The 13,865-nt window shown below is 40.9% G+C and overlaps 1 protein-coding gene across 10 annotated transcripts in view; it reads right to left on the reverse strand.

The window, feature by feature from the left end:
- Positions 1-3,894: 3,894 nt before the first annotated feature.
- The window catches only part of myocd (myocardin), a 100,501-nt gene continuing 90,530 nt past the window's right edge, over positions 3,895-13,865 (reverse strand). For 3 of the 10 annotated variants that reach the window (XM_017484268.3, XM_017484267.3, XM_017484278.3), the window contains 12 exons: positions 13,162-13,217; positions 12,872-12,947; positions 12,413-12,577; positions 10,507-10,688; positions 10,031-10,132; positions 9,458-9,741; positions 9,169-9,325; positions 8,065-9,003; positions 7,783-7,926; positions 6,914-7,039; positions 6,060-6,117; positions 3,895-5,904 (listed from right to left, as the gene is read on the reverse strand). In XM_017484268.3, coding sequence (XP_017339757.1) covers positions 5,336-5,904; positions 6,060-6,117; positions 6,914-7,039; positions 7,783-7,926; positions 8,065-9,003; positions 9,169-9,325; positions 9,458-9,741; positions 10,031-10,132; positions 10,507-10,688; positions 12,413-12,577; positions 12,872-12,947; positions 13,162-13,217 — 2,858 coding nt within the window. In that variant the 3' untranslated portion in view covers positions 3,895-5,335. The remainder of the gene's footprint in view (positions 5,905-6,059; positions 6,118-6,913; positions 7,040-7,782; positions 7,927-8,064; positions 9,004-9,168; positions 9,326-9,457; positions 9,742-10,030; positions 10,133-10,506; positions 10,689-12,412; positions 12,578-12,871; positions 12,948-13,161; positions 13,218-13,865) is intronic. The other 7 variants (XM_053684868.1, XM_053684866.1, XM_053684867.1 and 4 more) reach the window with 7 other exon arrangements.

The following is a 13,865-nucleotide window of genomic DNA, read 5'->3' on the forward strand; positions in this document are numbered from 1 at the left end:
TTCTGCTGTTATAGAAAAGTAATCAACACCCTTGACCAATCAGAACTGAGAAATCAACAGTGCTGTGATATAAATATATAATCTTAATCAGTGCTAATAATCCTGAAGAGATGTTAAGGATGGACCCAAATGGGCAGCCTAAAGATCATGAGATTACTGTGGATGGTACCATAACACCATGTAGAAACCATGAGGATGTTCTCCCTTGGATAGCCTTAGGATTGCACTCGAGTCTCCATCATTGAACAGTTAATAACTTCAGTTTGATACAGTAAGTTAAAACTATAACGAATTCAGAAGTGACTCTGATACTCGAGTTCCTATTAACACAATTATATATTCTTACTGTCCGTTTTATTCGGAACACCTGCACGTTCATGCAGTTATCTGCTCATGCAATGATGTGGCAGCAGCGCAATGCACAAAATCGTGCAGATACAAGTCAACCGCTTCAGTTAATCTTCGCATCAAACATCAGAGTGGTGAAATAGTGTGATATTGATGACTTTAACCATGGCAGGGTTTTTGCTGCAAGATACCAGTATTTTTAGATGCTTCTGATATCCTGGGAATTTCACGCACAAGTCTCTAGAGTTTACACGGAATGGTGCGAAAAAAGAAAAAGCATCCTCTGCACAAAGGGGCTGTAGTCTGAAACACCTTGTTGATGAGAGAAATCAGAGGAGAATAATCAGACTGGTTTGAGCTGACAGGAAGTCTATAGTAACTCAAATAAGCACTTTTTACAACTGTGGTGAACAGAAAAGCATCTCAGAACACACAACACATCAAACCTTCGCGGTGGATGAGCTACAACAGCAGATCACATCCGTTTCCACTCCTGTCAGTCAAGAGCAAGACTCTGAGGCTATCACGGGCACAGATTCACTGAAACTGGACAGTTGAAGATTGGAAAAAGACCAGGCAATGTATTTTTCTAAGTTCAGTTTGGGTGAGTCTGTGCCCATGATAGCCTCAGAGTCCTGCTCTTGACTGACAGGAGTGGAAACTGATGCGATCTGATGTTGTAGCTCATCCATCTCAAGGTTCAACTCAGGTTTTGTGTATGCTGAGATGCTTTTCTGCTCACCATGGTTGTAAAGAGTGATTATTTGATTTATTACACACTTCTAGGCAGCTTGAACCAATTTGGCCATTCTCCTCTGATCTACAAGGCGTTTCCACCCACAGACCTGTCACTCACTCAGTCTTTTATCGTTTCTTTACACCATTCTGTGTAAACTCAAGAGACTGTTGTGTGTGAAAATCCCAGCAGATCAGCCGTTTCTAAAATACTCAAACCAACCCATCTGCTACCAACAACCATGACTCTGTATCAAAGTCACAGAGGTCACACGTATTCTTCATTCTGATGTTTCGACGTGAACATTACCTGAAGCCCTTGACCTGTATTTTCATGATTTTAGTTATTGTGCTGCCATGATTGGCTGATTGGTTCGTAATAAAGTGGATGTTGAGTGTAGTATACAATTACAGAAGAGTAATGATGTATAATTTTTATATAATCCCACTCTCTGAAGTCACCCAGATGAAAATTGATATCTCCTTTTGAGTCTGGTTCCTCTCGAGGTTTCTTCCTCATGTCTCAGGGAGTATTTCCTTGCCACCATCACCTCTGACTTGCTGATTGGGGATAAATTTATAAATGTAAAATTTCTATCCAGAACTTGTACATTTCTGTAAAGCTGCTTTGTGACAGTGGTCATTGTTAAAAGTGCCATACAAATAAAATGGAATTGAATTAAGATGACAATTGAGATTTGTACAACTGTTTCATCACTGAAAAAAAAAAAGAAGGAAAGAAATCTATTACTCAAATTTTGGAAATTTTTAATTTGTTGGTGTTTATTGTAGTTTTAATAGTACAGTGGTGGAGACATACTGAGACGGTTTACATTGTAAAGCTGTTCAGTGGCCAAGCAGTACAAAAGCTTTTTGTCACATCTATATATTTCTTCCGCAGGAGAAAAAAAAAAAAAATGAAGACAAAAACAACACAAATTTGTTTTCTTCAGCAAGACAGAGCAATCATGTGTACTGGACAGATGTTCTGGAATGATGGAATTCGCTCGCACTCATCTGGTTTGCTGGAGTAGTGTGTGGTAAGACTGGAATTGATGAATAATGTGTCTTTAAAATTTGAATCCAGCACTACAGAACATTAGGGAAAAAAGGAGAACATGGCTGACTGCCACTTGGTCTGGTTATGAGTTTGTCCATTGGCATAATGGAGGTTTAAAAAAAAAAAAAAAACACATTTCTTAGTGATACAGTCCTCCAGAAAACATTGAATGGACATATATTTATAAATCCAATGTAAGATTCCTTACATCCCCCTATTCTAAAGCTTCGTCTCTGTAAACCTGTCATGTGTAGGAGGATTTGTGCCAAAGTAAAGCCGTCACAGACCACAAAATCAAAGACGAAGCGGTTCTGTTGCTTTTTTTTTTTTTTTGTCTCTGATAATAAGAAAGTAAATTAATTGAAACTTCTACGTGATCCGTGAAGCCCTAAATGCACTAACATAAGGCCACAGTGTGAATGCTCTTATCACTGTGCTGTTCATTTACATTAAAATACATAAATGGTTTATAAGGCAAAAGTGGGGAGTTCTGAGGATAGTGTGCAATAATAACACAGCAAGTTGTTCATTGGTGTGGAAAGTGGCTTAAGTCCTCCACAAATCGAAACATGACGACATCCATTCAAATGTCTTGTAGCACATAAAAATCGGGTCTGTTCACAGTTTAAATCGTCAGTGAACTCGATTTTCCTCTCATTCATCACACACCGAGGTTTGACAATACACAAAGATGCACTTTTCTTTTGCGCGCGCACAAAATACTGTTGAATTAATAAAGAGAAAAATGTCCACAGGTCTCGTATCTGCCAGTCCCACTGTGGGTGCAAATGTTCACAGTAAAACAATACACGGTATAATACATTTCATTCTGCACAACTGCTGGGAAGAACGGGCCACCTCTATTAACACTTTTCTTGTAAAAATAATAATAATAACAACAAGAAGATAAAATAAAAATTCCATTCGTCAATGAATTTGAACCTTAACGATTGAATTTCAGCTTTCAGTAACATTGCAAAATTATTCTTTTTTAAAATAGTACAAAAACACTTTAAACAAGCGAAACTGACACTGTGCTGTTAGTGCAATCGGAACGTTTAGCCTAACTTGCTACATCATTGACTCAACCATGGACAAGCGAAGAAAGGGAAATAAAATTAAAAACTCATTGACTTTGGGCGCACAGTGGCTTAGTGGTTCGCCTCACACCTCCAGGGTCGGGGGTTTGATTCCCACCGTGGCCCTGTGTGTGCGGAGTTTGCATGTTCTCCCTGTGCTGCGGGGGTTTCCTCCGGGTACTCCGGTTTCCTCCCCCAGTCCAAAGACATGCATGGTAGGCTGATTGGCGTGTCCAAAGTGTCCATAGTGTATAAATGGGTGTGTGAGTGTGAATGTGATTGTGCCCTGCGATGGATTGGCACCCTGTCCAGGGTGTACCCCGCCTTGTGCCCGATGCTCCCTGGGATAGGCTCCAGGTTGCCCGTGACCCTGAAAAGGATTAAGCGGTATAGAAGATGGATGGATGGATGGACACATTGACCTCCACTTCCACCTATAGTGTATCTGTATGAAGCTTGTGTCTGGTTGTAGAGTATCAAAAACTGAATGTAATATTTGAACCATGATTTGCAGTTGAATTGTCAGCTGTATAGTCAATAAAATTTTTTAAAAAAATATTACAATATAAAATATACTATATATATATATATATATATATATATATATATATATATATATATATATATATATATATATATATATAATATTATAAAATTATATTATAAAAAGGATTTTGTACCATTCCAACTTCCATTTTATTGGCAATTACACACATATACATGAGGGCATTTAGTGTAAATGTGTGTGTGCTTTTGTTTTCACTTGAGCTCAAACTGCAGCATGTTTTAACTCATATGACAGCTGTATGACTTTGATGAATACGTGCCAGTGTGACATTTGAAACTTTCCATAATAGTAAAATATATATATTTATGTTTGGATCATTTTTAAGACACAAAAAGTGCATTCAAGGACGCGACGGTTAGTATTCTGTAGAAAAATAAAACTCGGCGGTCAGATTTTCCTAGGCCAAGCATGATTGTCATGAATCTCTTGCATGAGTGTATGTCTCTCCTGTATCCTGTTCCTAAACAAAGGAATGTCTCATAAATATCTTCTGTATAAATATATCTATGCAAATATCCAAATGTCCGAATAAATACAGCCGAGATGTGACGTCTTCCAAGATAGCAAATGGGTCACGTGTCAATATTATTAGTCATATTACAAACAGCCACAAAGATGGAATCTTTCATATAGGGGGCAAGCAGTGAGCGAAATGTAAACGTAACATTGTTTTTTTTTTCTTTTACAAAGATAAAAGATGTTGAAGATGTGTACAACATGCTTATAAAGTTTTATATGTAGTCATTCATTAAGGGAATACAAATCAAGGGTTCTCATTGTTGAGACCTGACCTAAATGCATTGACTGTAAGATTAGCATGTTTGTTTTGTATTTAATCCATGGACTTGTAACTAAGACATACTCTCACATTATAGATAATGATATATTCTGATACAACTACATTGTATCTCAGCTGTCTAAATAAATTAAAATGATTTGAAAAATATAAATGGGGACGGAAACCGAAAAAAATATCTAAATAATAGAACAGAGGCAATTACATGCTGTCCAAAAATATATGCCAAATGTGTCAAAGTACTATACTACTCAAGGTGCAGTGTGAGCATTAAAGAATATTTACAATAGCACATTAGAATACATGTGGTGGTGATTTGTTTTTGTGAGCACTTCAGGAGTGTTTTGCCACACACCACGTGCAGGAAAGACATTTGAAGCAGTGGTGTAATATTTACAAATGGATTGTGAATGCTGTTGAATTTATTCTAGATGTTTAGTATGAACGGATTCGGTTCGTTTGGTTTCTGTTATTTCCAGTAATTCTTTCCCACATTCTTTCCCCACAATATAAAGTCTAAAGGATTTTCAAGTTTTGGACCAGAACAAGGTTGTTTTTGTTTTTTTAACTATAGGAAGAACATACTGACTGATATTTTAACAGGTCAGCGTGTCGCTTTATTTTATCCTATTGGCTGTGCGTCTTGTGGAAAACCACATCATTCAAAATTTTGGGTGTGAAGTGCTTCGTGTTACTGCTCAATATATACCTAGCTGTATGTTCTAACTAACGAGGGTCTCTGGTCAACTTCACCAGTGCTCAAGATGCAGGTCCATGGCTGAGTTCAGTCCAATGTCAGTCACGTCCAGGAACTCTGTGTTGAAGATACTGGGTGCTGATGGAGCCATGCTGCTGCTGAATGCTGTGGCTGAGCTGGGAGGAGTTAAGTCCAACCACTCCATGCTTTCCCACGGTGACTCAGAGAATGTCATGGCAAGCCCTTGGCCATCTGTGGGTACTGGCGAGACTTTGGTGGCCATGGGAGACAGAGGCGTGTCCATCAGGTCTCTGTTGCTGAGCAACTTGTCGTCGTGGTGATGACCTGGGAAAGAGTCACCTATTTCCTCCAGGTGGCCCTCATCAGTGCCCAACTTGACAGGGATGATGTCAACATGGCGGCACACTGGGCTCAGAAGCACCTCCAGTTGGCACTCGGTGTGCCCTGCAGCATGCTCGTATGGCACCTCAGAGGGCGAAATGTGGCTGTAGTGGCGGTGGAACTTTGGCATGGATGTGGCAGTGTTGTTGGGCGAAACTGTAAGGTGAGGCACAACTTTGGTTACTGGGGACCTCTCTTCTTTGGCGTTACCTGGCATTTCTTGATTTGGGGGGGGGGGGGGGGGGGGGGTTATGGACAGTGCAGGAAGAGGGGAAGGACATTACAGCATTTATCAGAACAGGTTAGATTAAGGAACGGGGATAGGGGACTAGAAGGGGCATGCTACTTTTATACATTTCTACTTGTATACTCACCTCCGCTTTCAATAAGGACATCAAGGAGTTCGTCCATTTGCTGACTTCTGGTCATCTGCTGCAACAAAAGAGTGCACTCATATAAATCATTAATCATACAAGCATTTGGTCTCATATTCTCTAATTTGGCCCTTTGCATTTGCGTTGTAGTTATCATAAGCTTACAAAATGTCACTGCCACTGTTGGACACAACAATTATGCTAAGCCACTGAAACTTTCAAATACAGTACATCTTGTTTACTTCTCATGAGAAGAATAGTGCATAATGACTGCAGCAAGACAAACAATTTCTTTACTGTACATAATGGCTTATCCTGCAGTACGGACACTGCCGTTTAATGCTCATAAATGGGAATTCCACCCAAAAATCAAATATTGAATGTTTCTCTTCTATACCACTAGCATGCTGATAGAAGCTAAACTTGTAGAACCAGTATGCTTTTCCAAGTCAGCTTGCTTACTTTCTTATTTCGACTCAACAACATGTCAAAGCCTGAAAACAGATTGAATCAATGATTTCATTTCAAATCCAGGAAGTGCACACTGTCTACCTGTGAAAGCATTTTTTTTCACCACAATGTATATATAACTGACAATCGAGACCAATATAGGTACACACTTTTTTTTTTTTGGGTGTAATTTTTAGGCAAAATATCAGCCAGGAAGCTCTCTACTTAGCACAACTGTTCATGTATTAGGGTGCTGATCATGCAAGGTGAAAGCAGAGAATTGTGCATTGTGAGGGTGGTATAGAAGAGAAAAAGTGTTTGTGATTTCTGTGTGTATGAGCGATGCCAGAAGCTGGTGTGATGGTGGAAGCAATGAGGCTCAGCTGGTCTTGGGACTCCTTTACCTGCTTCACTGCATCCTCATAGCATGGGGGCTGTTTAATGGCAGATGCAGTAGAGTCTGAGCTACAGAAGGTAGTGATGGAGGTGGACTTTTGGCCAATGTGCCTGGGAGAATGTAATATTGCCATCTATATGAGGAGATAGGGTGAAACGTTATACCTCAGATGTGGAAGAGGGACCAGATAAAGGCTGAAAAGTTTTCACAGATCACGCTTGGGTGTAGCAGGCATTATATGTGTTTGGCCATGACAAGGGACAAAAGGATCAACTGCTCATTTCTTTCCTCACTATCTGTCCTGGAATCATCTGTCAATGTTGAATAATAGCAGGTAGCTTTGATTTGTCCTACCATCTTGTGTGAGTTTGGCATGTGATATGACCACATGATCAGATTCATGCACATTGAGAAACTTGTGACTAGCAATGTTTATTCAGTTCAGTGAATAATGGGCTGATGAAAACATGTGACCAGTGTATTCATGATTGTGGAGAAGGTATTACAGAGAATAGACTTATATATGTATATATGTATGTATGTATGTATGTATATATATATATATATATATATATATATATATATATATATATATATATATATATATATATATATATATATATATACACACATACATACATACATATACATACTTATATATGTATATATGTATGTGTGTATATATATATATATATATATATATATATATATATATATATATATATATATATATGAGACAACTGTGGGAGGATCGGTTTTGTGACCATAGATAGAAGGAAAATCAGAAGAACAGTCAGTTTGTGTATGAAGGCTTTTTGTGCATGAATATAGTTAAGAAGGTGGGATGATGTGGACTAATCTCATCTCCTTACAAACCTTTTGCTGCATGTTTAGACTTTTGGCCTTAGAAGACCCTCTGGAGTTTAGGTTATTCTCACTGCTTGGGTACAATGGCTGCATATTTCTCTGGTCAGGTGAATAGCTGCAGCTCACAGACTGAGCAACATTCTTCTGCTGGAGCTGCAATAAGGAGCAATATTTTGTTAAATTTGTTTCAGATCCTTACGAGTCGTACCAGCTATATTCCATGTTCCTTGATGAAAAGGACTGAAGCCGTACATCAGAAAACTACTATAGCTTTTTTATGAGGTTGTGTACCTGCATGGGATGTGGTCTGGCTCCATTGTGAGGGCAGCTGTCCCTACCCAGGGGAGGTGTGAGCAGAAATGGATGGCTAGGAGAGGAGGGCAGGCTGTTGGGCTGTGGGCTACTTGAGTTCTTGGTCACTGGTGAGTCTTGAGGAGAGCACTGTGGGCTTAGATAGGCTGGGAGACCAGAAGGACTTCTAGAGGAGGGCATGTCCAGGCTCCGAAGTCCACCACCTAGGCCACAGTGTCCCATTGGCTCCATGCAGCTGTTTGGAGGCCCATTTTTTGGCTGCTTGGAGGCCATTGGACAGCTGGAGGCTACATGCTCCTGTTTGATAGACACACCAAAGAAGTGTTGCATCTGGCTCGGGGGCTGCAAGTGCACTGGCTCCTGCAGACCATGACTGTGCTTTCGTTTATGCAATTGCATCCGCAGCTCCTCTACCTGCCTTTGCTCCTGGTGTAACTTCCATGTCAGCTCCTCAATCACCTTTTGCTTCTCCACCAACATCTTGTCCTTCTCAGTGTCCAGGCCTGGTTCACCGTGCAGGCAGTTCCCCAAGTTCTGGTTGTCCTCTGCACTCAGTTGAACCGGCGACGGCTGCAGGCCAAACTGTGGAGAGGACATAGTGACGTCGCTAAAACTGTCAGGAAGAGAGCCGCTGACAGACAGCTCAGAGGAGGCAGGAGAGATGGGTGGGGTGGATGTAGTACTGCAGAATGGGTAGTACCCTCCTACATGAGAGACAGTACCAGAAGAACTTGGGGATTGGTAGGAGGAGAGCGAGCCAGTGGGGGTCACCGGGAAGGTCACAGTCGTGATATCTCCAGAGCTGGAGGGAGAAGCAGAGCTAGAGTCTTTATAGGGCCTCAGCCTTTCTATGAGGGCAGTCTTCGTGCCCGACACTGGAAGACCTCGTATTCTCAGCTGCTGACGAAGCTCAGACACCTGTTGCCAGGAAAAAAACAGGAAAATTGTACTCAGTACAAGTGACGATCCAAGTTCTTCACTTCTCTTTCTATATCTGCAAAGACTACAATGCTATAACTTTACCCTATGAAGATACTGTACATAGAGTTGTGTAAAATGTCTCCAGATAAGTGCATTCAGTACCTTTAGATCATCAAGGTTAGCAGGCAGAGGCCCTGGTCTGACTGGAGTCATGTTGGATGTGCTGCAGTATGTGGTCTTTACAGGAGATGAGGAGTTGCTGTTTTCTGTACTGGTGGCAGCACTGGAACTACATGGCGTTTGCTGTTCACTGGTCTGCCTGAAAGATATTCCCACAGTCAAACAAAAGTCAGACAAAGTTTCATCCATAATAATAGGACTGAATTTGGAATATCCTGACCAAATCTGAAATTTGAAATTATATATATATATATACATATGTAAGACTCACTTGTTTGACAAATGCTGGTGTATGGGCTGGTAGCTAAAACTCTGGCTTTGTGGACACTGGGACTGGTGTGAGTGATTCTGCTGCTGGTGCTTCTGCTGGCTGAGAATCTGCAGTTGCAGGAATAGCTGCTGCTGCTGCAGTAGCCGAGCGTAGGCTGAGTCCATTGGAGGAGGAGACTTTTCTGCTTTCTGGTCAGGCGGAATGTACTGGTGGTACTTCAGCTTTTTCACCTTTGGCTTAACATCTTTGGGCTTCTTATGGCGATTTTTGTCTGATGGTTTGGACTAGTTCATGGTCACCAAGGGCAAATAAAAATATAGTGAGATGTTTATCATTTTAAGTTATCATTATTTATCATTGGGTTTCTTAATGGTAGATACAGTACATGGAAATTGCAGATCAAATAATGCCCATATTAAGTGATTGTACATGTCTTTGCATTCTCTTGGATGTAGACTGTACTGCACCAGCTATTGGTATAACTGGTATAACATATACTTGGCGATAAAATGTTTGCACTCATGTTTATCAGTAATATTTGCAGACAATATTTGTAGAAAATGCTTGTCTTACCTTTATTATTGCAGGGACTGGAATGGGTGGAGCTGTCTGGCTGTTTGTCACAGCTGGACCTTCTTCTTGGTTTTGAATAGTGGATTCTCTGGTTTGTGACCCCTTAACAAAAAAGTTTGACAACTTAGCAAGAGAACTGACAGAATCTAATTCAAATATGTCTCTTGAGGCATGTTGGGAAAATTGTGTCTGTTGAGCCATGCCATGAAATATGTAAAGACCATTGCATTGTTTACAGTTTGTTGGGGCATGTCAGCACTGTAAGCACCATTTATACACTGATAACAAATTAAGCAGGACACTGCAATTTAATTTATTGCCACAGAGGGCAGACTTCTCAAAGCTATTTCTGACACTTCTGTAAAACTTGCAGTATTTTGTGGAATCCTGTTGATTTTCAGTCTTCTAATAACCTAATAGTTTAATCAGGGTAGACTGAGTAATGTGTATTATTGTATGTTAGTATAGTTTATCACCTGTGTAGGGCCTGTGGCCAATGAGGGGGATGGAATGCCACCGCTGGCCTTGCTCTCTGCCAAAGGCCCGGCTGAGCTCTGGGACTCATCACTAAGAGGCTGTTCAGGAGACAGGCTTTCGCTGCTGCTGTCCTCCTCAAATGCATACGAGTCCTCCTGCTTCGGAAACTTCCCATGATTCACTAGAAACATAACAAATGGACAAAACTATACCAAAACACTGCAACTCAAAGGAACTGAGATAAAACTATGGAGTCAAACCTACAAACAAGCAAATTAAAGAGGGGAAGCAAACGGATTCACTCTTAGATTGAAGTTATGACTGATAGAAAACAAACAGACTGAATAATATCTTTACTAAGAGGATGTCTCTGAAGCGTGTGTCTGTGTAAATATTTGGGAAATTGGCCTATTGCATTGTGCACACCAATCTTGTATATGTGTAGGCAGGGGCTGCAACAGATGCGTAACTGGACCCAAAATCCTACTGTGCCTTATGGTTGTGCAGCAGACATGATCCTGGCCATTGCTGAATGGTGCCATTTGTTTTTTTTTTTACTTGTGCCTAGTCAAAGCACTTGGCTCATTGGTGCTGTGATGTAGAGGGAGCAGGCTGACAGGACCACTTCATTCTAAAGGGGAACCTTGATAGTACTGAGCAGCTCTGTCCTATCAACGGAGGTCAGCTTAGGGGCTACGAGAGGGACAGTGTGTAGTGCCAGTGTGCGTTGAGATGGGAAATGGTGTGTGTGTATATGTGTGTGTGCTGACGCTTGTGTGACTTGTTCAGTATCTAAGCATGTGACCTGCCAAGAGTGTGGGCCCTGGTTTCAATCATGACAGACACTCTGCCTGCATTGTGTTGGGCACAAACGCTGTGTACCCTCCCCCAAGCCTAACTGCTGTCCAGCAACAGCCAAGGAAAGTGTGAGTGTTTTTTCCTTCCACCTGTTGGGGTTAGACTGGACTGGATAGTGTAACTAGAGACACCTGACCTCTACCTGTCCACTTTTATCAACTAAGTTAATCCCATACTGACCCCATCTGATAAAAAATATACAAGTGGATAAATGTACCAAATGTTGCTCAAAGAACAGACAAATTGTGTCTGAGTGTATATATACATATACACACAGATACTGATGACTTTTCAGATTACAGAGAGCTTGTAATTACCTTACGGGAAACATTGTAAAATCTCAGCGCTCCGTTGCTTATTTAAAAGCCTGCAGGTCTAATAATCAAACCCGAAGAGTAGGTCATGGGAGTGTTACAGGATGGGGGTCTCAGCACTGAGGACAGCTGCAGAGCGGCACAGTCCCCCCTCAGACACCTTTGTAGGTGGCTCGGTGGAGCCACATAAATCATGACGAGTCAAAACAGAGCAGCGAGAGGCCACGTTCATTTGATCTCTAGAGAAAAGGGTGGGTCCAAATACAGCTGCTGTTTGTCTCAATAAAACATGCTCGTCTCCCCGCAGAGGTAATGTAAACTGAAGTCCTCTGCCTTATGGTCAGCTTATGCAATACATTTACAGACAAGTCCGAGGAGAAAACAGATTGTTTACTTTTGAGTATGTCTAAAAACACTGGCTTTAGCAGAATCTAAAGGGACAAAGTGTGATTATGCAGCATAGTAAACACAACATTGAGTTAACACTCGTGCGCTAGAGCCGATGGCCTCCTAAATCAAGCTGTGTTTGGTGAGGAAAAGTTTGGAAGGATTGTCAGGAATCTTGCTAAATATCACTTGATGGGAGTGTATTTGGGGTCAGTGAGTCACTGCCAGAGCATGAAAATGGCTTGAAAATATCTCCTCCACATTTCCTTTTGATATAGAACGTGTGAATTGCAAGCAGGGATTAGTTTGTAATATCAGTCAACGTCAACCTAACGCTTTCTGCTACCTTTTAGAGCAGCCTCTTTAACTGTTGAATCGATGGGTATGATGTTCTTCTCGACCAGTTCCAGTGGACCTGGTCTCAGAGCGATTTTCTCGTTAAGGTCATCAGCAAGTCGGGCACGCTTGAGTTTGCTCTGCGAGTCTTGAGTGGGGCCCTCGCTGGACGAGTCTGCATAGCAACACAGCAATCACAAGCAGTATTAATCCAGATCCAAAACCTTCCACTTGCATGCATACACCATGCAGCAATGGTAGGGCTTCTAGCATAAACAGTTATTGTCTGACCGTCCAAGTCAGGCCTCACCCACAATGCTCATCACTCAATGTGGATCAAGCAGCTGAAAATGCATCTAATGTAAGTAGCTTTGTTGTATGAAATACTGCCAATACAAACCATTTTAATGTGGAGTTTAAAAAAAAAAAAATTTTTATAGGACAACGTGGTAAGCATGGAAGGTCTTACCTTGTAGAATGTGCATGTTAACCAGCTCTGACTTCTCTGGCCTACTTCGGATTTTATGCTTTAAATAATCTCCAGTCTGCGAAATATTAACAATTAGTGAAGGACTGAAGGACAGCAGAATTGTAACCAAATGTCATTTTCCCATTTTATTTGTGCACAGTACTAGACAATTTCTTGATTATCCATATTTATTCTCCAAATAACACAAGTTCCTCCTGGCAGATATGGCACGTGCCAAGGAGTCATGTTTACTTTTGCTTCAGAAAGATAAAGTGGCGTTTTGCTCTGACCTTGGAGCGTTCAAGACTTTTCCTCTGCTCATGGAATGCAGCCGGACTCTTCAAGGCTGGAAAAATAAATAAGAATGAACTAAATAAATGAGAAGGAACTAACCGTCTCTGTCAGTGAGGCCATTTGTGTGCTCACTGTCAATAAATCCTACATAAATACCCATTGCTTGCCCCATCTGTCCACTCCTGGATCAACTGCATTGTCCTCAGTAACAGTGTTGATTGAATGGCTAATCTGATCACTTGACTTAAACACAAAGGTTATTTGACCGCAGATTTGGTTGTTTTTCTTGTCCCCAGGCAAATCAGTATGCTTTAGAATTATTCCTGATACAGATATACATACTGTATGCAGATGGAGAATATGCATCATAGTTATACTCCCAATATAAACATATTGTTTCCCACCCATGTTATCTAATGGATGTGCTCGCTGGATGTGATAACTGCAACGTGGTAAAAGTGTTCAAACCTATTCCTGGAGCCCTGCCTGATTAAGTAGCACTAATGATGCTGATTAGATTAGAAATGTTAGATTTCTACTAAGCCTTGGTCTGAGACATCATCCAGACTCCTTGTCTTCTTTGGCTTGTAAAAAAAAAAGAAGCCATGTACAATTATATAAAGTAGATCTAAACTGTCTGCAGTGTGATATGCTTAGATCTATGTAGACCAGTGAAGTACCAGTTTGTTTGTTTGTTTGC

The sequence above is a fragment of the Ictalurus punctatus genome, chromosome 13, assembly GCF_001660625.3.
Source record: "Ictalurus punctatus breed USDA103 chromosome 13, Coco_2.0, whole genome shotgun sequence".
NCBI classification, from domain to species: domain Eukaryota; kingdom Metazoa; phylum Chordata; class Actinopteri; order Siluriformes; family Ictaluridae; genus Ictalurus; species Ictalurus punctatus.